Source organism: Daphnia pulicaria, chromosome 8 (genome assembly GCF_021234035.1).
Source record: "Daphnia pulicaria isolate SC F1-1A chromosome 8, SC_F0-13Bv2, whole genome shotgun sequence".
Taxonomy (NCBI): domain Eukaryota; kingdom Metazoa; phylum Arthropoda; class Branchiopoda; order Diplostraca; family Daphniidae; genus Daphnia; species Daphnia pulicaria.
In genome coordinates, this window is record NC_060920.1 from 1,263,213 (window position 1) to 1,289,305 (window position 26,093).

At 43.2% G+C, this 26,093-nt stretch overlaps 7 protein-coding genes and 1 non-coding gene across 8 annotated transcripts in view; 4 read left to right on the plus strand and 4 right to left on the minus strand.

Annotated features, from left to right (window-relative positions):
• The window catches only part of LOC124312357 (collagen alpha-1(I) chain-like), a 1,404,094-nt gene that overhangs the window by 607,098 nt on the left and 770,903 nt on the right, over positions 1–26,093 (minus strand). The window lies entirely within an intron of this gene.
• Trnar-ucu lies at positions 353–438 on the minus strand. The gene is given in 2 exon segments: positions 353–388; positions 402–438. It is a non-coding gene; the product is annotated as a tRNA-Arg (tRNA).
• On the plus strand, positions 854–1,915 carry LOC124312448 (cuticle protein 18.7-like). Its single transcript, XM_046776964.1, has 2 exons — positions 854–913; positions 1,008–1,915. Exons 1-2 carry the CDS (start codon positions 902–904, stop codon positions 1,812–1,814), a joined length of 819 nt encoding a protein of 272 aa, XP_046632920.1. The 5' UTR covers positions 854–901; the 3' UTR covers positions 1,815–1,915.
• Positions 5,862–6,899, plus strand: LOC124312453 (larval cuticle protein A1A-like). Its single transcript, XM_046776969.1, has 2 exons — positions 5,862–5,951; positions 6,023–6,899. Exons 1-2 carry the CDS (start codon positions 5,940–5,942, stop codon positions 6,812–6,814), a joined length of 804 nt encoding a protein of 267 aa, XP_046632925.1. The 5' UTR covers positions 5,862–5,939; the 3' UTR covers positions 6,815–6,899.
• LOC124312385 (F-box only protein 28-like) lies at positions 8,100–10,161 on the plus strand. Its single transcript, XM_046776888.1, has 6 exons — positions 8,100–8,389; positions 8,454–8,619; positions 8,686–8,768; positions 8,833–9,279; positions 9,348–9,555; positions 9,617–10,161. Exons 1-6 carry the CDS (start codon positions 8,204–8,206, stop codon positions 9,871–9,873), a joined length of 1,347 nt encoding a protein of 448 aa, XP_046632844.1. The 5' UTR covers positions 8,100–8,203; the 3' UTR covers positions 9,874–10,161.
• On the plus strand, positions 11,618–14,089 carry LOC124312367 (F-box only protein 28-like). Its single transcript, XM_046776867.1, has 7 exons — positions 11,618–12,000; positions 12,077–12,514; positions 12,579–12,744; positions 12,809–12,891; positions 12,956–13,225; positions 13,294–13,480; positions 13,545–14,089. Exons 1-7 carry the CDS (start codon positions 11,893–11,895, stop codon positions 13,799–13,801), a joined length of 1,509 nt encoding a protein of 502 aa, XP_046632823.1. The 5' UTR covers positions 11,618–11,892; the 3' UTR covers positions 13,802–14,089.
• On the minus strand, positions 14,156–22,645 carry LOC124312291 (SEC14 domain and spectrin repeat-containing protein 1-like). The gene is made up of 13 exons (XM_046776762.1): positions 22,314–22,645; positions 19,545–19,916; positions 18,705–18,897; positions 18,422–18,535; positions 18,116–18,302; positions 17,030–17,385; positions 16,620–16,811; positions 16,314–16,428; positions 15,979–16,223; positions 15,765–15,887; positions 15,502–15,693; positions 15,231–15,415; positions 14,156–15,172 (listed from the first exon to the last, which is right to left on the minus strand). The coding sequence occupies exons 2-13, from the start codon at positions 19,877–19,879 to the stop codon at positions 14,464–14,466; spliced, it is 2,946 nt and encodes a 981-aa protein (XP_046632718.1). The 5' UTR covers positions 19,880–19,916; positions 22,314–22,645; the 3' UTR covers positions 14,156–14,463.
• LOC124312490 (RING finger protein 207-like) lies at positions 24,961–25,953 on the minus strand. The gene is made up of 4 exons (XM_046777020.1): positions 25,703–25,953; positions 25,474–25,619; positions 25,255–25,401; positions 24,961–25,166 (listed from the first exon to the last, which is right to left on the minus strand). Exons 1-4 carry the CDS (start codon positions 25,847–25,849, stop codon positions 25,133–25,135), a joined length of 474 nt encoding a protein of 157 aa, XP_046632976.1. The 5' UTR covers positions 25,850–25,953; the 3' UTR covers positions 24,961–25,132.

A 26,093-nucleotide genomic window follows, 5' to 3' on the forward strand; every position in this document is an offset into this window, starting at 1 on the left:
GACAGAGTTCGTCGTTAGAGCAGCTTAGTGGTTAATTTGCGTTAATTTGTTATACACTTAAACGATTACGCGATATTTCCCTTCTCTATAAGAATTGCGAAACTTTTAGCTTCATACATCGTCAGGAAATAAGGGGTATTGTTGGCCTCAATTTGGATGGCCGCAAAGAAACTGGTATAACGCTTTTCCACAACCAACGCCGTTTGCCATTGTGCATGCTTCACTTTGATGACATGGCCGGACATGGCATATACTCCTACGTAGTAATAATAACATACCATTCCCTTCAAATGACTTTTCCTCGGTATAATCAATTGTATATAAAATTTTACATTTATACAGTGTATTCATTTAACCGAGGCGGGACTCGAACCCGCAATTTTCGGATGTCATCCGTTGATTAGAAGTCCGACGCCTTATCCATTAGGCCACACGGTCTTACTACAAACTTTATCCCGTCTCAAATGAATCTAAACCCTAATATTGAAACAAATAAAAAATTTCTGTAGAACTATAAATTCGAGTTTTCAGTTACTGGTTTTTGTGTTAAGCACCGGTATTGACCTAGAAATGAAGGACATAACCGTCACTGTTGGTCACTTGAGCCCTTCCTACTTTTCTGCGGAAGCATCTAGAGCACAGCCACACCTTAACTGGAGAGAAAAAGTAAAATGAGGAAGACGTATATGACGTGTTTTCATTGCTACACGAGTTCGTCTTTCTATATAGTGCGGAAGACCAAGATAATTGAAGGGTTTTCAACCTTGCTGGAAGGCACAGAACCGCGCACCACACCAAAAGGAACGAAACTGTTTCGTATAAAAGCTTCGACATGTTGCGAACCAAATCAATCCACTCTTCTCCCTCTTCCGCGCTCAAACAATTTTTAAAGCGAATCGACATGAAGACCTCAGTAAGTTATTACAATCAACTATACAATTTATCATCTCAGGAGTAATAGCTGATGATGGAATTGTTTGTCACATTTTTCCCAACATTTTCCAAAGATTGTCGTCGTCGTCTTGATGGCCTTTGCCGCCGTCTCTGCCCAGATCCCGGCCGGTTGGAACTACAATCCATTCCTTTACTACCCATTCACCGCACAACCAGCGCCCGTCCAGGAAACGGCCGAAGTTGCCGCCGCCCGTGCCGCTCACTTGGCAGCCCACACTTCCGCTGGAGGATCCAGCAGGGTGGTCGCCGTACAACCTGTTCCTGTTGTTTGGGGACAACCAGCAGGTGCCGTTTTGGACACTCCCGAAGTTTGGGCCGCCAAAGTTGAACATTACCGCGCCCACTCGGCCGCCGCCGCTGCCAACGGAGTCGTCTCGACTCTTGCGCCTCTTCCGGTGGTCAGTTGGGGAGTCCCTCAGCCCGTCCAAGACACTCCCGAAGTAGCAGCTGCTCGTGCCGCCCACTTGGCAGCCCACGCCGCCGCCCGCGGTAAAAGATCCGTCCAGCAGCAGGACACACCCGAAGTGATGGCCGCCACCCTCGAGCATTACCGGGCCTACAACGCCGCCGCTGCAGCCAACGGAATCATGGCCTACCTGCCCGCCAGATACTCCAACATGCCATTCGGTATGCCCCAACAGGTCCAGGAGACTCCCGAAGTGGCCGCAGCTCGTCGTGCTCATTTGGCAGCTCACGCTCACGCCGCCGCCCGAGTAGTGAAAGTGGTGGTTCCCGTTCAACCGCTTCCATCAGCGGTGGTCGTTGCTCCCCCTCAACCCGTCCAGGACACCCCTGAAGTTCACGCCGCTAAAATGGCCTTTTTCCGCGCCTTTCACGAAGCTGCCGTTCGATCTGGTTAAACTGAATGCCCGTCGTGTGTAGATATTAAATTGTCATCAATTAGGTTATTTTCAAATTGTGTTTGTCGAGGATAGTAATTAAAATTCAGTTTTCAAATTGACTTCTTTTTTTTTTAAATCGTTTTAGCTAAAAAGGGCAGCCTTACCTGATGCTTATTAATCGTCGTTGATATCAGGATTAGTACATACAACGAGGAAGTTGGACTGCCTCAATATAAATTTTTTCTTATCGAGGTCGAACGTCGACCGGCTGCAGCTAACGAATTTCAGCTGCAGTTCTTATAAAAAAACATTTCGAATAATCCTTTTAGATAAAGGCGATTAAAGGAACAAACTAATCTATGGGCGAGCGCAACACCGGTGATTAAATTGATTCAATGTAAACCAAAAGATAATGCTGGTGGAATTGCACTGTTCTATAGGCTAAGCAAATCCGAGCATATCAGAATAATTTTACAAATTTTGTGATTATACGAAATTCTTCTTCTTCTCGGTTATATATACTTGAAAGGCATTGTGTTGCTATTTTTTTTTTAGGATACAAGTAAACTTTGGCTGTGACCATTAAATATTAAATCGTGGCGGGATTTTCGAACCCACTATTTTCGGATGCACTTCAAAGAAGTCCGACGCCTTATCCGATAGGCCACAGCACCATCTTCAATTATTTTATTATTTATTATTTGTCATTAGTTTATTTCTAAATTTATAAAAAAGAGATCTAGTAAAATAAAGATATTAGTTTTCATGATTTATTTATTCTCGAAACGTAATGCAAGTAAATTAAGCGAAGCGAAATTTTATTCATAACGATATTAGATGAAAGAGCCTATTGCCATGATGTTATTTCGGCTATTTTTCCTTTCCGAACCGATCATCACAGCTATCGATCATTGCGGATCATTGAGTCCGACTTACCATGGGCATGGCTATTTGATTAAGATATAGGCTTAATTCTATTTTAAAAAAGAAATATGAGAAATGATTGAATTGTAATATTTCTTTTTGAAATATGATTGTAAAATGTTGAGCATATTAAAAATAATAATTATTTTGAGCTAGTTATTTTATGAAATTGAAATTTTTATGGAAATGGGGGTTACTTTACGCTTGCGCATGAGGCAGTCTACTTCCCACATCTATATAAAGGAGTGCAATTGTGGATATGAAAAATATACTATCAAGTATTCAGTGATTATTACAACGATAAAAAATGCTGACTATTATCAACTTTTTGCTGTTCTTCATGCTAATGGATTTGATTACTGAATGCCTTGGGGAAGTATTTACAAACTACTTTCTGGAACCACAACCAGAACTTTGCCCTTGCTGTTATTGCGAGGAGGGACTCGAAAATCGAATTTTTGGAATTTTCCAGAATCAGTTGGTTGTACTTGAAGTGCCAAAGATCTCTGAAAAAAATCAAAAGAATCGTCAGAATGCGACTGAGCCAAATTCGGATAGTGATGAGGAATCGAATTATGAAGATGAACCATCGGCCCAGCAAGAAAACAACGAGGCGGAAGCGGAATCTCCTTCCATATCCGAGTCTTCTAAAGTTAAACCACCAACGGATGAGACCTACACCGAGTCAAATGGCATCATTGAGGCTCCTTTAATTCCGGACACTTTTGAGGATCCCCATGTCTGTTGCGCTACTTGTTCACCCATGCCAGAAGCAACTGATGCAGACCAAGGAACAGACAACGGCCGCAATACCAAGGAGACGAGCGATTTAACAAACTTGTAATGGCCCCCATTTTCTGTGTTTCTCATTTCGTCAGTCGTTAACGACTTATTCTTCTGTCAATTTGATCAAATACACGTCATATCAGACAGTAATTAACCCGCATGGTATTTTATTTTATTATTTCTGTATTTCACACAATATTTCTGCATCTTCCATTCATGATCTTTTTGAGCTACCGTACTGTATATCCATATTAAGGTAATATAGATAGGGAATTCAATTGAGTGTTGACTTTATTAATGGAAAAGAAGAAATTCGCATTCCTTTTATCATTTCCTGATGTGTAAGAATAACTTTTTGCTGCCTGTCAAATCTGAAAAGAAGGAGAAACAAAACATAACTTGAGGGTACGAAAGAATGTCGTTTGACAATTTCACGACACGCCCTGGTTAGGGGGTCTATATTATTGTTAACGATAACAAGAAACGGTAAGCAAATGTTGGCTTACCGAATGAGGGGACGAGAATAAAAGAGTCTGATGGATGGCAGTCCATCAACAGCATCCTCCTCGAGCTCTTCGCCTCTTCCTATACAGTCTTTATGGGAACGGCAATGAAGTCCATGCTGGTAATAATGATTTTCAATTTTATGTTAATCTCAATAATCCGATCTTAATTCTTTAAAATTAACATTTTAATTTCTCCCATACGCAGATTGCCTGTCTGCTGGTGTTGGCTGTTGCCGCCCAGGCCAAGCTCAATTTTTTGGATATGGAGAATATTACGGTGGATACTATCCGTACGCCGGCGTCCGCGACACCACGGCCTACACCGAAATTCCCGCAACTGCCGCCGTCCCCGCCCCCTATTCCGTCGCTTACGGCTATCCTTCTGTCTCCGCCACCCAGTACCGCGCTCAGGACGAGCTTGGCCAGGCCAGCTTCGGCTATGCTCACCCCGGACACGCCTCCAGCAACCTGCGTGACGGTTTCGGCAACCCGCAACGGCAACCAGAAGGCAAGGAAGTCCTACACCGCCGATTCCCGAGGCTTCCGCGTCCAATCCAACAATTTGCCCGTCACTCCCGCTCAGATTGAAGACACACCCGAAGTGGCCGCTGCCAAGACGGAATTCGCCATTAAATCCGCATTTGAATTTGCCGCTGCCAAGGAAGCCGCTACCCCGGCCGCCCGTGCTAAGCGCCAACTCTACGCACGTACTTCAGTCCCTCTGCACGACTATTAACGTGATAGGTACGTGCCCTCTGCTATGAGCCGCCCCGTCAAGGGCCTAAAACGTCCATTCGTTCCCTACGACTATTATGGTGATAATTAAAAAGTATCTTTCAGGTGTCGTCGCGCATTTCTATTTTGTGACATTATTTTTCCCGGTATCATCCTTGCACCATCGCATTTTTCAAAATTCTGAAAAAAATGAAAACTTTTCGCCCAATAAAAAAATAATCGAGGTTTCTACTTTTCGTTTTGCATCGGATATAATTTGAGTATACGGATAGTTTGAATAAGAAAATAGAAAAGAGCAGAAATCAAGAGTGTTCATTTATTTCGAAGTACTACTAACAAGATGCGGATTCGTGGAATTACCAAGCCAAAAAGTTTTATCCACATGCAAATCGGTGTGGTGTCTGTGTATATTTCTCTCGTTGATTGGCTGCCGATATCCTATATTGGTACGAAGAACCCAAAATGACGGAAGCCATTCAAGAATTGGCCAGGAACTGGAACAGGTTTGCATGCTGTTATGCCAAAAATCTGAGGAAAAGACGTCAAAAATCAGCGAATTTCCTTGATTGTCAAAAACCGTTGGAATGGCTGCAGAATGGCTGCTATAAGCAAAAACAGAAAAATTTTTAATTTAAAAATTTTATAAACTTTTGGTTGCGTAATGTCACTCAATTTTATCTTTCTCATTGTGTCAGCAGTTAACGATTGATTATATTGTATTTTAACTGTCAATTCATCAAATAGAAATAATTCAAACAATAATTGATACCGCAATATCTTATTTCATTGTTTTATCTAGTAGGACATTCAGGGAATTCTATATTGAGTGTTGGCTAATTTGGAGAAGAAGAAATATGAATTCCTTTCATTATCTCCATTCGTGTAAGACAAAGACTAACTATGCTGCTTTTCGAAAGTCTGAAAAAGAAGGAAAATCAAAATGAACTTGAAACAGTTGGTGCTAACTCAGTCTCTGGCTCGAAGCAAGGTCTTTTGACGATTTCACGACACGCCCTGAGTCAGGGACTCAGGGTGTGGTAACAATGAGGAATCGGTAAGCAAATGTTGTTCTCGGTCACCTTGGCTGATAACGAGGATGGGGGTGTTAGATGGACGAGTATAAAAGAGTCAAGTCACAGTCCATCAACAGCATCCACCTCGAGCTCTTCCTTCCTTCTTCACGAGAACTACAATGAAGTCCACGGTATGAATTATTTAAAATGTATTCTTAATCTTAATTCCTTCAAATTAACATTTTGGTTTTCCCATATGCAGATCGCCTGTCTGTTGGTGTTGGCTGTTGCCGCCCAAGCCCAATTCTTCGGATACGGTGGATATGGTGGATACTACGGAAATTACGGTGCCTATCCATTTGCTGGCGTCCGCGCCACCACGGCCTACACCGGAATCCCCGCAACTGCCGCCGTCCCCGCCGCCTATCCCGTCGCTTACGGCTACCCCTCACACACGGCCACTCAGTACCACGCCCAGGACGAGCTCGGCCAGGCCAGCTTTGGCTACGCTCACCCCGGACAGGCAGCCAGCAACCTTCGTGACGGTTTCGGCAACCAGATCGGCAGCTACGCTTACATCAACCCGGAAGGTAAGGAAGTCCGCGTCTCCTACACCGCTGACTCCCGAGGCTTCCGCGTCCTGTCCAACAACTTGCCCGTCGCTCCCGCCCAGATTGTAGACACACCTGAAGTGTCCAAGGCCAAGGCCGATCACGCTGCCGCTATCGCCGCTGCCAAGTCCGGAGTCGCCCCCGTCGCTCCAGTTGCCCCCGCTGTCGCTCTTCCAGCCCCAGTCCAGGACACCCCCGAGGTGGCCGCTGCCAAGGCGGAATTCGCCATTAAATTCGCCGCCGCCAAGGCCGGCCGTGCTAAGCGCCAAGTCTTTGGCTACGGAGCTGCTCCATTTTCTTACCCCGGCTATGCCGTTTCCCCTTACGCCTACTCGGTTGCCGCCCCGGCCGTTTACGCCGCTCCGGCTATGCCCGTCCGTGAGGCCACTTTGACCAAAGTCATCCACACTCCTGGCCACGCAGTCTCTTACCGCGTCGACTAAATTTTTGTGAAATAGCATTTCAAACTTGTTTTCATATTCCTTGATTCCTTCTTCTGCGAAATAAAATTTTTATGGAAAATTGAAATCAATTTCTTTGTCAGCTTTACATAAACAGACGCCGGGCGTTTGAAAAGAACCCAATTACCCATCAACCATTCCAAAAACAAATTCACTCTATAGCGTTAAAAGATTCGAATTTTTTTTTTTATGATTAGAATAATGACTAACGATTTATGTAAAAGTGATCAATTAATTATTATTATTTTTTAAATGGAGCATGCTCCCTTCAATTGATTTAAGATGTGATAAACCTTAATAAGAAATGCTGGGGCTAGACTAGATGCTGCATTGATTTGTTGCTACTACATCAGTACTGGAACTGGTATTGACCTAGAAATGTAGTTAAATCACCATCACCATCACAGCCCTCATCCCGATCCTATAATTTTGCTGAAGGTTGGCGATGAATCTGGAGCAGAGCCATTCGTATGAAACAAAAGACAAAAAAGTGAAAGCAAAAAAAAATAAATTGTTTGACATCATTTCCTAGTGGCTAATATGGGGAGTGCCCAAATCAAAGAATGCAACCTTCCCTTAGAAAAAAAGGAATGATAAGAATGCCATTGTTATTTAGAAGTAGCGAAATTTAAAAAAAAAAAAAAAAAACCTAAAAGGAAAGGCATTTCAAGTTGTATCCGACCTGGGTTTACGCTCATACTTGATTGCGCTGCATCCTGGGATTTAGCTGGGCCGATTTGAATTAGACCAAACTGAGGCACCGCGGGTTTAATGGGTTACGATTTTTATGATAGACGTCCATTATAAGAAAAGAATGTCTAATTGATCGGAAGGAGAGTTTAGAAGTAAGATATAATGTATTGGGTTCCTGGTTTAGTATTGCATCGCATATTGAAAAGGATCGTAATAGGATATTGAATGAAGTAGAGTTCTTAGACATATACAAGACATATGCAGTTTATTATATCTAAACACAGTAGGGACAAGAAATCCAACACAGGTCATTTTTGGTGAATTGCTAAGATGAGATGCATGTTGATTAGAAATCCTCCAATTTTACAGGACAACAATAATTCCGAATCTCCGATCAATGATGAATTTTTTTTTAATATGATGTATGCAAATTAATTAAACTAATTACAATGAATTAATTTAAAAAAATTTAATTATGAATTTCCAGTTTGAAATTTAAAATGTCTAAAATGATTTTGAAATGTTGAAGGCGAAAGCCGAGCAAGTTTTTAACGCCACCGTTAAAACGAGTAACTTCTGCTAGCAGACTATATTTTCCTATCGACATTTTTGTTTATACTTCACACGCTTTACGTACATAATACGAAGTTGCACAGGCCTAAAGAAGGTGCAAAAGACATGGCAGATTCAGCTTTAGAATTAGAAGAGAAAGTTGGTGCCAAGATGGAAAATCGAACAACAAAGTCTCAAGGACATGCTTCCTCTAGTGATGATAAAAAGATCACCCTGTTGTCACTCAATGATGATGTTTTCCAAGAAATACTCTCACATTTGTCTTATGATGAAATTGCTAAGCTGAGACTGGTATGAAATTGATTGTTTGTTAATTTTACATCGAAATACTTAAATTCTGTTCTTGTTTTTCTAGGTTGGGCGTCACTTCAATGAAGTGTGCCAAAAAATTTTGAATAAAGGCTTCTTATCTGTTCAACGATATCACAATCGTTGTCTCAAAGAGATGAAAGCCAAGTTACCGAGAAGGGAATCTGAGAGAAGAGCTCATCCTCTTGCAAGGCATATTGATGTCTTAACAGGTACAACTAATTTTGTTTGGTCCATTTCAATTTTCTTAACATTAAAAATCTTACCATAATTTATAGGCATTGAAACACGCCTGTCTCTCTTGTCAATGACATATTACAAATATACGGTGGTTGGAGTGTTCTGTTTCATTCCAGGAAAAGTAAGTCTTTCGAGTGTTCCCTTCCATTACTATTAGATATTTAAGCAATATGTAAATGCCCTAGGTACTAGATGAATGCTACAGAGTGCTCAGGGAAGTTGTGGTGCACAAAAATCCTCCAAAGTCATACGAGCTGTTGCAAGAGCTCAGAGACATTTCATCCATGGCCATGGAGCATTTCGAGGAACACATTGTTCCCACCATGAAGCGAAACCAGATGATCAACACCGCCATCCGCAACAGTTCACCTCGTTTCATTCGCTGCGTCGCCGATGCCGACGACAGCGATTCCGAGTCCACTTTGCCATCTCCCTCGTCTTCTTCTAGTTGTCCACCGATGGTCAACATGGCCAGTAGAACTTTGAACAGTTTCGTCCGTTCTTCGTGCGCTAGTCCCAGCAGTAGCCCAAACTCCAGTCTTTCTTCCAGTATCAAAATCGAATTGGTAGTTCAGCAAAATCGCTTACTGATCAACAGCCAGAAAAGGCAGATCGTCGATCTCAAAACTAAGGTAATCATTGTGGTCTGGATTTTAAAACAAATGTTGAAATTGGGTGCTCATTTAATTATCCCGTCTAGGTGACTGAGAATGGCAGGAAAATTGCTGAACAAGACAGAAAAGCTTCTGAACAAGACAGAAAAATTGCTGAACAAGACAGACTTCTCAGCGAGTACAGCAGAAAGCTTATCCAGCTGGAACAGAAAATCAGTAACAGTGAGGCTGTGGGCGTCCACGTTCAGCCGGTGGTAACTCCGCCTCCAAGTAGTCGCAAGCGCCAGATGAAAGGTAAATTCACAAATTTGTGGCAATTTTTTTGATTTGACTGAAATATTTCAATTCTTTCAAGTTGAGAGGACCATCACCGAAGGAATTCCTACCGCCAAGCGCATAAAAGTGGAGAAAACCACCGCCACCAAAGAATCGCCGGTCGTCGTCAAGCGCAAAGTTCCCTCGTCTGCTCAGTCAAAGTCTGCTCCTCCGATTGTGGTGCGCAAAACTATTAGGTCCGCTCCGGTCGTCAAGCGTGAAATTATTCGGGCCATCAAACGAGAAAAGTCTGCCGCCACAAATTTCACCATGGCACTGCGCAACCGGAAGAATTAAAAATTCAAACCGAAATGGCGCCAAAAAAAATATTTTTTTTTTTTTCATCGTGTGGTTAATTTTCAATTCGATTTCACAACCTTTTCAGTTCTTTTTTTTTCTTTTGCGAAATTTTTGGGAGTACGTATCTAATCCCCACCAAGTTCATTTTCTGTTAGCGTTATTTAAGGATTTCTCCGTGATCTGTTCGTCAAACAAAATGTGTGTGTACAACGGAATGTTGTACGTGTAAACCGATCTAAACCTGAAACTTAGCGTCGTGGAAGAAATAGAGTGTCGAAAAATCAATTCCTTTTTTCTTTCAAACAAAATCATTTCACCCGTAAACCAAGTCGATTGGAGACATGTTGGCCCAGTTCGTAGAATAATATAATTTATTCTCTGATTCTCTACAGGAATGAAACGTTGGCGATTCAGTTAGTGCGGTGTGTGTGTGTTGTTACAAAAAAAAAGAACAAATGAAATGTCAAAAAAATTAACTAGACAAAATAAGCTAATAACTTTATTGATTAATTCTTCGCGCTATAAGAATTCTTTGTGTTTTTCTCACGTCACAGGTAACGCGACCCGTCGAATAAACGACCAGACCTACACCTTTTGCTTCAGGACGGAGCTCATCTCCGAAAAGGTGTACCGGTACGCAAATTTCATTTGGCATCTCATTTTTTGACGTATTTGCTGATGGACTTTGTGTAAAAAAAGAGCGGAAAAGATGAACTTGGCCGTCTACCTGGTCAACAGCAACGGAGGCGACGCTTTCTCCGTTGTCAAAATCTCGACCAACGTCGTCTCCGCACTTGCCGTAAACCAGGCCAGTCTCCCCGCTGTTGCAACAGCCGCCTGCGGTGTCTAATCCATCAACCGTCGATTTGCTCGGCCGATTTCTGCTACCCGACTAGACTACACCGACTCAACCAACGCTACCGATCAAATCTCCCGTAAGTTGTTAAACCGATGGCCAATTTTAATTAGAAATATCGTATCTGGGGCGCATAGGCAATGTTCTCTTATAATCATGTTTCTCTGTGTCGTGTTTTCCTAATGAAAATTGTCGTGTTATTTTTCGTGTGTATAATCATTTTCTTGTATTTGGGTTTCACGGGGGATTGTTTTTTTTATTTGTTTTTTTAATAAAAATCATTTTCAGTGAATCAGTTTTGTATCGCCAGTGAAATTCGAGGCATTGTATCGTGGCGACAATAATGACTGCTGTCGGGAGTGGGAATTTGAGTAATAACAGGTAACGACTGAGTTGTGTCGAGCAACTCTTGCATCCGCTCCGGATCATTGGCCGGTAGGCTGAACAAGGTCAATTATGCGCGACCCAACTGTTCCATTCCAAAGGCAACGGGATCAACACCAAGGACATGATGATCCTCTTCATCAGACAGTACACCATATGCTGGATGTGGTGGGTAAGATGGCTGGTTTCTTACTAGCACTTTTGCTCTCATTCCATTGTGCCTGGAAGTGACGTGGAATTGGTTTGGCATCTGGGAACTTTCTTGATGGGTTTCACTCCTTGTGCTAATAGCCCCACATCGAGACCAGGAATCATGACTCCGCTTAATGAATTGAGGCTGTCCGTCTCCGCATTCGATTAATCTGGACAGGAAACCAAATTCCGACAAAGTTTTGAAAATGAATGAAGAAATGAAAAAGAGAAGTTCCGTTAATTTTTTATTTCAATCTTCTAATTTAAAAAAACCTATTGCATTCAAGGTATTCATGGTCAAAACACAAATCTCAAATAGACCAGCCATAAGGTGTGCGAAACTTGACGTCTCGAACAATCGAAACTCTTAAAAAAATTTGTATTGTTTGTTGTTGATGGCGAGTGCCGAGTTGGCGACCATTGTCGTCTGCTACCTAGACGTTTACACCCCGACGTTTCGCACCCACCGATTTTGCAGTTTAGGCGTTTCGCGTTTCGCTTTCGCAGTTTATAGGGAGGCCCCACGGGCCACGATATACACCGGCCATAGACTGACCTGACACCGGCCCAGCTCTGCTAAAACCATGTCTCCTATAACAAAAGGGAATCAAAGAAAAGAGGTTCTGGTTACTAAAACTAGAACTCATTCTCCACGTAAAACCTTAATAAGGAAGCAACCTCAACGAAAGAAAGTATGTCAACGATAACATCTTATAACGTTTTTGATTTTAGTCAGAAATTAGTTATGGTTTCCTTTTTGTTTAACAGGATAAATTCGAAATTGATATTCATGGTCCTGAATTTCAACCGATTGTTGTCTTGGCCAGACTTTTACCTGAACAAATATTGCTACTCACAGGAAATAAATGCGAGAAGTTAGACTTAGCTGAAACTCACCCCAATAAAAGTGCAGGTCATCCCAACAGGCAACATTTCCAACAGGCAAAATCATATAAAAGAAATACTGATCTCTGTACACATAATACGAAGTTGCAGAGGCCTAAAGAAGGTGCAATAGACTTGGCAAGTTCAGCTTTAGAATTTGAAGAGAAAGTTGGTGTCAAGTTGGACAATCGTAAAACAAATTCGCAGGAACATGCTTCCTCTAGTGATGATAAAAATATCACCCTGTTATCACTCAATGATGATGTTTTCCTAGAAATACTCTCATATATGTCTTATGATGAAATTGCTAAGTTGAGACTGGTATGAAATTGATTGTTTGTCAATTTTACATCCAAATACTTAAATTCTGTTTTTGTTTTTCTAGGTTGGGCGTCACTTCAATGAAGTGTGCCAAAAAATTTTGAATAAAGGCTTCTTATCTGTTCAACGATATCACAGTCGTTGTCTCAAAGAGATGAAAGCCAAGTTACCAAGAAGGGAATCAGAAAGAAGACTTCATCCTCTTGCAAATCATATTGATATTTTAAAAGGTACGACTAATTTTGTTTTGTCAATTTCAATTTTCTTAACATTAAAAATCTTATCATTTTCTAGGTATTGAAACACGCCTGTCTCACTTGTCAACGACATATTACAAATATACGGTGGCTGGAATGTTCTGTTTCATTCCGGGAAAAGTAAGTCTTTTGATTGTTCCTTTCCATTACTATTAGATATTTAAGCAATATGTAAATTCACTAGGTACTAGATGAATGCTACAGAGTGCTCAGGGAAGTTGTGGTGAACAAAAATCCCCCAATGTCATACGAACTGTTGCAAGAGCTCAGAGACATTTCATCCATGGCAGTGGAGCATTTCAAGGAACACATTGATCCCACCATGAAGCGAATCCAGATGATCAACAATGCCATCCGCAACAGTTCGTCTCGTTTCATTCGCTGCGTCGCCGATGCCGACGATAGCTTATTGATCAACAGCCAGAAAAGGCAGATCGTCGATCTCAAAACTAAGGTAATCATTGTGGTCTGGAGTTTTAAAAACATTATGAAATTCGGTGCTCATTTCATTGTCCCGTCTAGGTGAATGAGAATGGCAGGAAAATTGCTGATCAAGACCGAAAAATTGCTGAACAAGACAGACTTCTCAGCGAGTACAGCAGAAAGCTTATCCAGCTGGAACAGAAAATCAGCAACAGCGAGCCTGTGGGCGTCCACGTTCAGCCAGTGGCAACTTCGCCTCCAAGTAGTCACAAGCGCCAGATGAAAGGTAAATTAACACACTTTTGTGGTCATTTTATTTGATTTGACTGAAATATTTCAATTCTTTCAAGTTGAGAGGACCATCGTCGTAGGAATTCCTACCGCCAAGCGCAAAAAAGCGGAGAAAACCACCGCCACCAAAGAATCGCCGGTCGTCGTCAAGCGCAAAGTTCCCTCGTCTGCTCAGTCAAAGTCTGCTCCTCCGATCGTGGTGCGCAAAACTATTAGGTCCGCTCCGGTCGTCAAGCGTGAAATTATTCGGGCCATCAAACGAGAAAAGTCTGCCGCCACAAATTTCACCATGGCACTGCGCAACCAGAAGAATTAAAAATTCAAACCGAAATGGCGCCAAAAAAAATATTTTTTTTTTTTTCATCGTGTGATTAATTTTCAATTCGATTTCACAACCTTTTCAGTTATTTTTTTTTTCTTTTGCGAAATTTTGGGAGTACGTACCCAATCCCCACCAAGTTCATTTTCTGTTAACGTTATTTAAGGTTTCCTCCGTGATCTGTTCGTCAAACAAAATGTGTGTGTACAACGGAATGTTGTGTGTTAAAACCGTACTAAACCTGAAACTTAGCGTCGTGGAAGAAATAGAGTGTCGAAAAATCAATTCCTTTTTTGTTTCCTAAAATCATTTCACCCGTAAACCAAGTCGATTTGAGACATTTTGGCCCAGTTCGTAGAATAATATAATTTATTCTCTGATTCTCTGCAGGAATGAAACGTTGGCAATTCAGTTAGTGCGGTGTGTGTGTGTTGTTACAAAAAAAAAGAACAAATGAAACGTCAAAAAAATTAACTAGACAAAATAATAAAAAAAAACGAAAAAAAAAAATATTAATGAACAGAATGAATGAAGCGGCCATCATATAATAGAGACTCTGGGTGATATGCAAAAAGAAAAAATGTGATTTTGTTTCATTTGAATTGTGTTCAATAATTTTTGTTTTTTTCTTTTCTCTGTAGAATTCTTTGAATTTTAATTTAAAAGAGCGAATCGCAAGAGGCAGATCTGGCGTAGCAGATGCTACTACGGAACCGGGACCCGCCCAGCAAATCGTCCATCTTGTTGACGGGCTTGTCGCCGACACCGACACCGGCGTCGACCCCGGTCGTAGGGGCCGGTTCGTCCGGTTTGACGAAGAGTTTGCCGGAGCCACCACCAGAACCGCTGCCGTTGTAGACTCGAAGTCCAGTGCCGAATCCGCTGTCCTCGGACGAGTTGGGCGAGAGGCCGCCGATGGATCCACCGGAAGTGGAGGAGCCGACGCCGGAGGAAGGCGTGCACGTTTGGAGGAAGAGTTTGGACGGCGTCGGCGTGAAATTGACGTAGTCGCGGAAGTCGTCCATCGGCTTCATGTCCAGCTGCTCCAGCGTTTTGGAGACGACGGTGCGGCCGGGACTGAGGCTGTTCCAGCTGCAGTTGGACGAAGCCGACTGGTAGCACGACAACTTGCTGGCGTCGTCGTCTTTGGGGCTGGACTCGTGGCACAGGCTGTCCGTCTCCTCGAATCCAACTTCGACGTCGATCTCTTCCATGTCGAAGACGCTGTCGTCCATGATGTAGGCGTCGACGTACGAGTCGGCGTTGTTGCCCAGGGCCACGTCCAGACGGTGGGCCAGGTCCGTCACGTTGCCAATCCTCTCGCTGATGACCTGGACGGCCTGTTGGTTCTCCGGACAGCCGTCAAACCTGTTAATTTCCAGTTAGTTTGTATTTTAGTATTTTAAAATTATATTCAATTCAATACCCTTCTCCCGGCAATAGAGGCTCGAGGATTTTGCGCTGCAGCAGCCGGCCGAGACGGACAGTCCGTCCGAGAGTGCGGAAGACTTGCTCGGCTTCCGGCGCCAGAGATTCACCGCCTGTCCCGTTTTCTTTCGCCCACTTGGTTTGATTCTCAGAGTTGACCAGATCGTTCAGATCGGCTTCGTGCTGGACATTTTGAATTAGAACCGAAATTAAGTTAATCGATTTAACTCGATTTCAAACGAGTAGATCTTTGGTCAGTTGTATAGTACCTGTGCTATGTCGCGATAAAACAGTCCAGCAACTCTGAGGCGGGTCATCTGTTCCCTGATGGCGGCCAAGAGTCGGTTCCAGACGGACCCGAGCATGGCGGCCAGCTGGCGATTGCGGTCCGGCGACAAACTGGCCGAGCGACGCAAGACAAGAGCGGCCATCAGCAAACCCATGCCGTACTCATAAGCTCCCTGTATCCCATTTAACAATCAATCAATTCATTCCCAGGTCAAAAAATGACTGGACAACGTCATCAACTCACCCTGGCCGTTTCCTGGAATTTGGATTGTTGCTGTTTGAGCACTTGGACTTCACTCTGGTTACATCCCACACGGCCTCTGGACGTTTTCATGACATTGCACAAATCACCAAGCCACGCCAGAGCCTTTAATTCAATTCCATTTAATTCAATTCCATTTAATTCAATTCCATTTAATTCAATTCAATTGAATTCCATTTTGTTTATTCATTCGTACCTGTTGGGAGTCTCTTTCGCAGGTGGAAATTTCAATGATCCTCCTCAGCCGGAGTCGCTCCATGCTCCAGGCGTGTTGCAGACGGCCCTGGCCGTCTTGGACCCTCCGCAGGAAGAACTGGACGTGCTGCCTCTCGCGTCGGTGGTCGTATCCCTGCAGTTCCCGGCCGACGGCGTCTCGCGGCGGCAGAACCAACAGGTCCAGCAACCGCTGGGCTTCCGACTCCACTTCACCGCACAGGCCGTCTACAAATGATTCCCAAACGAATTTTCGTTTCAAAATTCAATAGCCAAAAAAAGAGGACAAAATGCGATGAGTCAAATGACTCAAATTACCGATCGATTGCTGGAACTCGTCCAGCATGTTCATGGCACCTTCGGCTTTGGTGGGATCCTCGCCCACTTCCGACGACTGAACGGCCCGCAAAGCGTCGGCCAATTTGACGTGAAACTGTGTGGTAAAACATAATAACGTTCATCATTTATCCATCATCATTCAACGTCTAAATGGAGGCCACGGAATATTATAATCACATGGCCGTTTAAGTATATTTAAACGATTCCCGGCACGAGAAGAGTCATTAAAAAAGAATCATTTCAATCAAAAGGTGATGATGACGCCATGGATGAAACAACGTGTACCTCGGCTAGAAGGCGGTGGAATTTGTAGGACGTGATGAGGACGCGTCGGCGTCGTTCCAGCAGACCGGCGAACGTCCGGCACACGGAATCCATGAAGCTCCGCCTCGGCTTGATGTCGCTGGGCAGGATGCAGCGCGACCGGAAGAGGAAACCCAATCGGTGACGCACTTCCGCGTATTTGGCATAAGTGTCCTATTTTAAAAAGAAATTCATTTTAAATCATGTCCAGCACAAGCACACAACGCAAATTCATCATTAAAAGCGCTGGTCCAGCAGGATTGTTTTTTATTGGACGGGAAATCATCATCATCAGATCTAAATGGGCGTTGTTGTTGTTTTTTGATTTACAACTTCCGGTGATGAAATGATTTCCCGTCCGGGTGATGGTTGCGGATGCCGGGCAAACTTACGCGACATTTGAGCTCGAGGTGTTCCAGCTCCTGCTGGAGGACGAGGACCGAGTCGGGATCCTGGCCGATTCCGCGCAGGATCAACTGGCGGAGGAGATCGGCGCCCGGGCCGAGGACCCAACCGGTGACGGCCTCGACGCCGGCCTCCAGCCGGCGGATTTCACGGGCGTGCTGGATGCCGCACTGGAGCTCGGCGTAGAGCTGCTCGGCCTCGCCCACTCGCCCGCGTATGCCGGCCAGAGCCTCCTGCACCAGTCGCTGGCACTGGGTGGTGTACTCGGTCACGGATCCGTCGGTTCGGGCCAGCCGGAAACCCGACTCCTCGTCCGTCTCCAGTTGTTTGTAAAGTTTCCTCCCTGCGGTGATGCCCATCATCCCCAAAAAAAAATTTAAAAAAAGAAATTAGCGGTAAAATTCAAAAAATTCAAACATTCAAAAAAACAAAGGACCAATCATCCCATCCGCGCTGGATTGGGGTCACCAATTTTCGTATCCGTCTATACGGGGACGACGAAACTTTCACCCAAAAAAAAAAGGGGGAAATAATTTGAAAATAACCCACACACACACACACACTCACACAAGTTCAAATGGATCATATTTTTTCGGTTTGAGTGTCGAGTTATGTAGGACGTTTTGGACACCCATAATTATATACAGATAACAAGTCAAAAGGTTTTCATTTTAAAATGAAATAAAAAAATCTTTTTTTTATCCCACCAACCACTTGACGGGTGCGTGCCTATAATGACAGCGCAATGAATAGCTCTCGCGTCCGGGAACGCGACGGCCCAGGAGAAAGTAGGTCTCATTCTTTTCCCCGACGCAACTTTATTTTTATAGGTATACGTAACATTCCATATTATATTTTTTTGTTTTCTTTCTAACATTGAAAAAAAAAGGACTAAAAGGTTTTTTTTTTCTTTGATATCATGAAGAAGAGACGGGCGGAGAAAGCGCGGGCCGGGCCGTAATTTTTCCTTTTTTTTTTGGTTAAATTCTCGACAGATTTACGACGGATGGAAGAAAAGAAAAAATATAAGCGGTAGGAATGCGTGAGAAGAAGAAGAGAGGAGCGTGATTCACCGTTTTGTTCGACTTTGCGGACGTTGGCGAGGCAGTTGCGGTAGAGCGTGCCCAGCGAGACCATCCAATCGATCATGCGGAAGCCGCCGTCGCTCTTCTGCAGCTCGCAGCCGCGCTCCAACTGGCCCCGCACTTCCGACAAGTTGGCAAGAATCATCTGCGACCGCTTGCCGAACGTTTCCATCCTCTGCAAAATTTTGTCAAAAATTAAATAAAAAGGTCGTCAATTTCTTTGAATTAAAAAAACAAACAGGAAATGACTGGGCAAATTATAATTCTCGACTGAGAGTTTCGGGTTAGACGTACCAGTCGGTTCTTGACCCACTGCTTGTGCTGGTAGGGAAGCTGGCCGCCCAGCTCTTCTGGCAATTGATCCAGATCGACAAACTTGTGGAGTTTGGACAAGGACATGTACTGGATCTATATCAAAGGTCGAATGTTTCAATCAATTCACAAATTTCAAAGATTTCGTGTGGTTGTTGTTGTTTGTTACATTGTAGAGAGAGAGATAAAGGATATGAAGTCATAACGACGCTTTAGGCTCTCTCTCTTTCTCTCAGTTCAGTCGAACTATTCAACTGTATATTACCTTGCAATCCTGGCGGCTTTTCACGCACTCGACGTGCTGCTTTTCCCAGAAAGGTTCCGGCTTGAGGGCCCAGACGGCGGCCAGGTGGTTGGCCAGCGTGATTTGCACCTGCTCTGTCGAAGCTCTCAGCAGGCGCCAGCAACCCTGGCGGGCGTCCATGAGCACGACGACACTCTTGCTCGCCGACGATCCCCTGCAATCACGAAAATATTAGGCCCATGTAGGAAAATATTCGATAAGTCAATTTTCATATTGGGGAATACATTTTTTAAAAACATTTTTTTTCCCGCTGAAAAAAAATTCAAATTCAAAAATGTTTAAATTTTATTTTTAACTCGAAATGATTACGCCATATAGCCTGAAACGCTAAAGGTCGTTGGAATGTCTGTAAAGCGCTTCCAGTGCTTTGATTCAGTTGTTTTTTTTTGTTTTCGATTCTCAAAAGAAAAAGGAGGACGCGCTAGATTCGAATTTGTCAGATTGCCAGAAATGGAATTGAACGAACAAGTTTTTGAGGTTATTTGAAACACACAAAAAAAAACCCCGTCCAGTATCAATCACTACACATTAACCAAAAAGAAGCTAATCCAAACCGATAAAACAAAAGGCTGCCACACCAGCAGCAGCGGTCTCTCTACCTGCTCACTCGCTCAACGTGAGAAATGATCATTTTAGTTTTTTTTTCAAAATTCAAATTAAAATAAAAATAAAAACCCGTTTGTTGGGTTGACATGAATTCCATCGGAAGTCTCTGATTTCATTTGTTTTTATCTGGAACTGATTTCACATAGAAAGAAGAAAAAGGAATCAAAAGTAGAACGCGGACGATGATTTCCTTACAGAGCGATGGGTAGTAAGTAACGGAGGACTCGGTCGAGATCTTGGCATCGTTCCTCTTCTCCGCGGGTCATGAGCCGCGAATCGGAATCGAACGAGTCGTTCAATTCGCGGCTGCTGCTGGTCTGGTGGTGCTGGTGGTGATGGTGTGAGCGGCTGTTATTATTGCCGGTCGCTTGTGAAGAAGAAGATCCCACGGCGGCTGATGCTCCGCACAATCCGGCTGGAGGCGGATCGATTGGCACGACAATTAACGACTGACCCGAGCGATCCCGACCGCCCGGCAGGTACGCCACCCGCCGCTTCAACTCCGATTCGATATCTCGCGTCGTCGCCATTTCCTTTTTGAAAAAAAAAAATTCTTCTTCCGTGACCCTATTTTGTTTTCCAGTGGAATAAATTTAAAAAAATAAAAATGTTTAAATCTGAATTTATAATGACTTAATTTTTAAAAAAGGAGAAATTGCGGACAGGGGGGTACATAAAATCCAACAACAACAACAACAACATGGAGTTGTAGTTCCGCCATAAAAGGGAGGGATCGATACGTCTCAACATTTTATGATGACCGGATCTCATCTTTTTCCAACGGGCAATATAATCAAAATATAGAGGACACGTACGACTTATATATTTATTGATGTGACACAGTGCGCCGTGCCGGGCTCTCTGGAAAATCGTACGGGAATTTATTGATAGGAATTTCTAGCTACACTCAAAACTTCTCCCAGGAAATGACTGGGCGGGAATGTATATATTTCCAACACTCGGTTGTCGCATTTAGCCTCTAATAGAGTGAACTGGCCATAGATAGGAAGGGGGGGGGGCCTATACATTTGTATAATATAGGATATCCCTACAATGATGGAATATGAATAAGGTGTATGATAGAGATGATTAGATTTATTGTAAATTATATCTTGATGTATAGAAAAGATTCCGGCGGGGGTCTCTATAACTGCTGGAAGCCATCGGTTCCGTTGAGCGCCCGATGGGGGGATGAACAGAAACTGCTGGGCATTTTTCTATCTCAGATGAATGATGAGCTTTTCTACCAAGCAGAGGGGAAAACAGCTGTAGGGCAGAAGGAAAATGGGGGGTTCCGATATTATATAGACAGTCTCAGCAGCACAGCTGCCATCCGTACATGGACCGCATCTTCTTTCTTTCTTTTTCCAGCAGTGTGGCTCTGCTTATAACTTATTACCAAGAGGAAAGAAAGAAAACACCTGAGGCCACCTGAAGCAAATAAGAGCCGCCCGGTCTTGACCGTTGAGACTATCTGCTGTGCTGACCGTTTGTTGTTGTTGTTGTTCCTGTTAGAAAACTCACAGCTCTCAGCTTTAAATTCTGAATAAGAAAATGAGTTTCATTTCCTTTCGGGCTGATTAGTTGTTACATTGTTGACTATATGGGCTAAATACGGTTGTTTATTCTCTCTAGCTCTCCTCCTGGAATGGAAGGACGAGAGACGGCCGAAGGTTTTCCACAGTTCAGTAGTTCACCCCACACGTTAAGACCAAAAAATTGGCCAAGTGAAATTCCGTCTGTGTCATTGTCGCAACAACCAAAGACACACAAAAAAGAGAAGCTCAATTTCGGTATTATAATTTGCATATTACACAACGCGTATCAGAAACATGAACGAGCACGCGGGGTTTTAGGGGAAATCTTTTTTCTGTATAAGGCGAAGCCGGAACTGAAGTAGGCCAAACCTCTTGTGCGGGATATTGTATAGAAAAAGAGAGAGGTCATCTCTCTCTCTTTTTCTTACACAAGAGCGCGCCATCTGACCCCATTCCATTCTCTCAGCCTCCCGGAGCAAAGAAAAACAAAACAAAACAACAACGTCAATTTGTTACACGTTTCTTTTTCCTACATCGACTGTGTATAAAAGAAGATCCAAATCGGGATTTGAATTTTATTAGTCGTTCCAATCGTTTGTTTTTTTCTTTTCGTTTCCATTTGATTCACATGTGACAGATGATCGACCCCGATGAGAGTTAACCGCGGCCACTCGATGTCACGCCATTGTCGTGAATTGGTTCCACATCGAAATTTTTTAATAAGTGGATGGAGGAATTGGCGCTGATTGGCCGAAATAGTTGAGACGTTGTGTCCATTGAAAAAATGAAGAAAGACAAAATATGCAGAACCCGTTTCGTAATAATAAAAATAATAATAATATGACGAGATGATGATCACGGCGTTATATGTGTAGGTATTTGGCGCCATCGGTGCCGCCGGGTCAGAGTACCGCTAGACGCAACACTTCACTTTATATTTCTCGTGCGATTTTTTATTTTTCCAGAGCTCTCGGAGAAGATTTTCTTCTTAACTTTCGAATGGCGGAAATGGAAAAAATAATAAAAAAACTTGGCCATTTCGAAACGGTCGACTTGATTGGCTGAAACGACTTGAACAATCAAACCAAAAAAAACCTCATGAAATGTTCGCACCGAAACCTGCGGCATATACTCATCCCGCTGCTGCAGTTGTTGTTGTTATTACAAACCAGAATAAGAAAAATTCAAAATCGAAAAATCTAAATTTACAGACAAAAATGAAGAAGCGAAACGGTCCGTGAACCGCGCCTGACGTTCAAGGTGTGCCGGGGGAAGAAAACAAAAAAAAAACGCACGCGGAGGAATGTCGATTCATTTCGTGAGTCTTTTATTCTCTCCCCCTTTCGGTGTACATAATACGCAACCCGAAATAAAGAAAGAAGAAAGAAATTGGCGAGTATAGGGAAACCGCAGGTTTTGAACTTACCGGTCTAAAAGAAACAAAAACAAGCAGCTAGTTGAAAATAAGGTGTCGCTGATGGAGATTGGCGGCGGTGGTGGTGTGAATGACGTAAATGAGACAATTTGACGGGTTATCCATTGACCTTTGACATTTCGCTCGTTTGCAACTTCGTCTCGGCGGAAAAATAAATGACACGCAGGCGGTTTTTGTGGAGAGAATTGCCTTGACAGCGTTCGAGGAGGAGCAGCTGCTGCTGTGAGGTACCAAGACGAGCAGCACACCTGACGACCAAAGTGGAATAGACGAAACCCAACCGACCCGGACGACTAGCGCTCTCGGACTGAGGTTTTATAACTGGGAGAGACACTGTTTTCCTTTCGGTTCTCCCTTTTTATTTTTTTTCCTATTTTCCCGCGAGAGTCCTCTCTATAGACGCACCACACGCAGTATACACACACACACACACACTGAAAATGTTAAAAACAAAAAAAAAAGAAAACCTGTTTTTTCTTTCATCTCGCATCTCTCTCGAAAACCCGCGGGCTTCTTTTTTTTGAATAACTAACACACGACGAAAATATTTTTTTAAATGGGGGAAAGGTAAAAAGAAGAAGGAAAAAAAACGGTCAACTTTTTTGAAACATAAAAATGTTTTTATAATATTTTTATTTTTTATTTTTTCAAATTTGAATTTGAAGTTTTTCTACCTCCCCTATAGCTGTCAGCGATGGGGAGAAGAAGAAGGGAAAAATAACTTGTCGACTTTCTATATAACCACAATCTAGACAATGGTGGGGTTCTTCTTCTCTCGGTGGGTGTATGTCTATGCCTCTCTCTCTACCCAACAAGATGACATAGACACCCCCCTTAATTTCTGGGTCGGCAGCTTGTATTCGGATTCACATTTTTACTTCCATTTTTCCATTCGATTTTTTTTTAATTCTTGCGGGGATTACACGAGAAAGATTTTTTTTTTCTCGGGGTGTATATAGTGCTCCATTGTTGTGCCTCCGAGTGTGTGTGTATGTACACATGGTGAGTGGTCTATCCGATAAATTTTTACGATTATGACGACTACCAAACACTCTCGGCCCCGAAACAAAAATCGGACCCGGACTTTTCTTTTTAAAAAACCCATTCAACTCATCCGAGAGAAACCAGATTTCTACTTACACTCACATTCGAGAGTCGACAAAATTCTTCCTCCTCTCCCCAAAACATTTTTCTAATGATGTGCTGTGTGCTCCTTAAAAAAAATAAATAAAAATTCTAACATTTAAAAAAAATCTAGTTAAATAAAAGAATCAAGAAAGTGAAATGCGCCCAGTCAGAATATTATACACCAGAAGAGGTGACGCCGGACAGATGGTTAATACTAACTTCTTTTTTTCTATACATGCAGCACATATGAAAGAAAAGAATTAAAAAACGGTAGTTTATTATACCGTGTTTCTCTCTTCCCCCCCCCTTCATTTAACAATCTGAAAAAATATAACGAAAAAATAAAAACATTTCGGGAATGACCCGCTATTTCTTTCAACCGGGAAAATCAAGTCATTTGCCGTAAAATAAAATAAAATAAAAGATTTATCAACTGTTTGTTTAATTGAATTCCGGCGAGAGCAAGTTGTTGTCGCGCTGGGTGTGCTGGACAAGCCGAGACACTTGTGGTATGTCGGGAAGAGGGGGAACATCAGCAGCCAATTATCAACACCCGAACGGGCAGCGCACAGCCGTGAAGGCCCCGTGAGAGGAACCCGAGAACCGGAATGGAGCGGAACGACACAAGCAGTGCGGACCAACGCGCTCGTCTCTGTGTGTGCATCACCCGAGTTATGCATATAACATCATTAACGCGCGCGCATGCAAAAATGGTCGGGGAAAAATATAAAATAAAATAAAAATAAAATACCCGGGAGGGACACTCGATTCTTTTTGTCTTCTCTGTTTCACTTTCGCTAGCGGCACATTCACAACTGGCCTAAAAGAACAAGAGTTATAAGTAGTAGATATGCCGTATGCAAATTTCCTTTTTTCTAGAGTCATGATGACGCCATGATTGCGCCGCCGCTGCCATCCATCCAGGTAAGGAGTCAAGCCAATGACACGATGGTTGACGCATAGGAGCCGTTTGGCGATTGGCCAGCCGCCGGAGAGATATCCAACAGGAACTTGACGCTCTTAACGACTTCGACGGTCGATTACAACTTGAAAGATTTTGAAACGAACATTCTTTTGGTGCGGGGGGAGTTTTTAAGCGCAATTAAAGTCTATTCTCGGTTGCCATATCCGTTGACCAGTGGTCACATTCCACCCAGAACTTTATTTTTCTATTTTACCTGGCCACCAATAATTCACCCGGTGGCATCCGCTTTCTACCTGGGCAAAGAGATATACGGGTCGTGTCTGATGGATGCCAGGGCCATAGAGCTAGCTACTCACCCTCTCCAGTTACTCAAGGTCGAGCGCACCCACACCCATCTCTATCTTCCTGGAGACCCTACAACAGCAAGAGGGAGAAGAACTACTAGTCAACATATTAGTCCTGTCCAGGCCCCTTCTTTTTTGGATTGTTTTCTTCGATGCTTCCTCATCAAATAAACATGGTCAGACAACATGACCAGCCCCCCCTCCTAGTCTTCTCTTCCATTGTTTTCTATATTCTACCCTCGAAGGAACAATTAGGAAAATTTGATTGTGGTGATAAATTTTTATTGAATCTGTAAAGGGCAGCAGATAAACACTCCTGCGCTAATATACGTACAGCCAGCCAATCCTCGGTATCTCCCTGAGTCATCTCTAAGCTCGCCCAATCTAGATGTGTGCTCGACACTCGTTTTCACTCAGTCCAGCGCCTCAAACAGGACAGAATCCGCCCTTGTTTCAGATATTTGAGAAAAACAACAAATACAAACAAATCAACACAAATGTAAACGCGATATTCTAATGAGGGGCTAAGACTAACCTCGATTCCTTCTCGTAAGCTCGTCGCAAAAGCTCGGTCTTCAACAGGTACATCCTGAACTCTTCACTGATGGAGTAAACCCTGTGGCTGCGAATCCTGCACACCTCAACAGCTCCCTCCTTGCAGTTGCCACAGAATATCAACGGTCTGCAAATTAAATTGGCATTCGATTAGAATGTTGAATTCCCACTCTGGCCATGAATCTATGTAACAACTTACACAGCGTTGATGTGACACATTTTGAACAGCTGCTCCACTAACCTCGTTCTGTCTTCATCAGTGAAGATTTCTTCAGAACTACCACTGGGACAGAGAGTGATTTTGGTGCAGAAGGGACACTTAATCTTGCCATCCAAAATCCTGTTCTACAACCAGAGAAAAAAACAAAAACAAAAAATAAGTATAACAAATCAAATGAAAAAAAAGGTAAGAAGAGAAAACGACCCACCTCTACACAGGATAAACACATGTGATGGTAGCAATCCAAAAGTTTGGCTACATGTCGGTCACGGTCGTGGATTTCAAAACAAGCGTTGCAAAGAATTCGCTCGATTATTCGCCACTGTGGTGATGAGCTAGAAGAGCTGCTGGCCATTGCCGATGACTATTCCTTTCCACTATACGGCTCCTTGACGAATCATTGTCGTCAACTATATCGTTGTCCTTTATATACGTGGACGATGGCATCTTCCTTCCACTTCTCCGTTGTTTTTCGCAGAAATGCGAGCCAACAACTGGACTAATGCGACTAGAACCATTAGAACGCGAGTAAATCGTGAACTTCTGAGAACTGCCATGTTTCGTCTGCACAGCTTTTATCATAAAAGGGGTGAGAACGG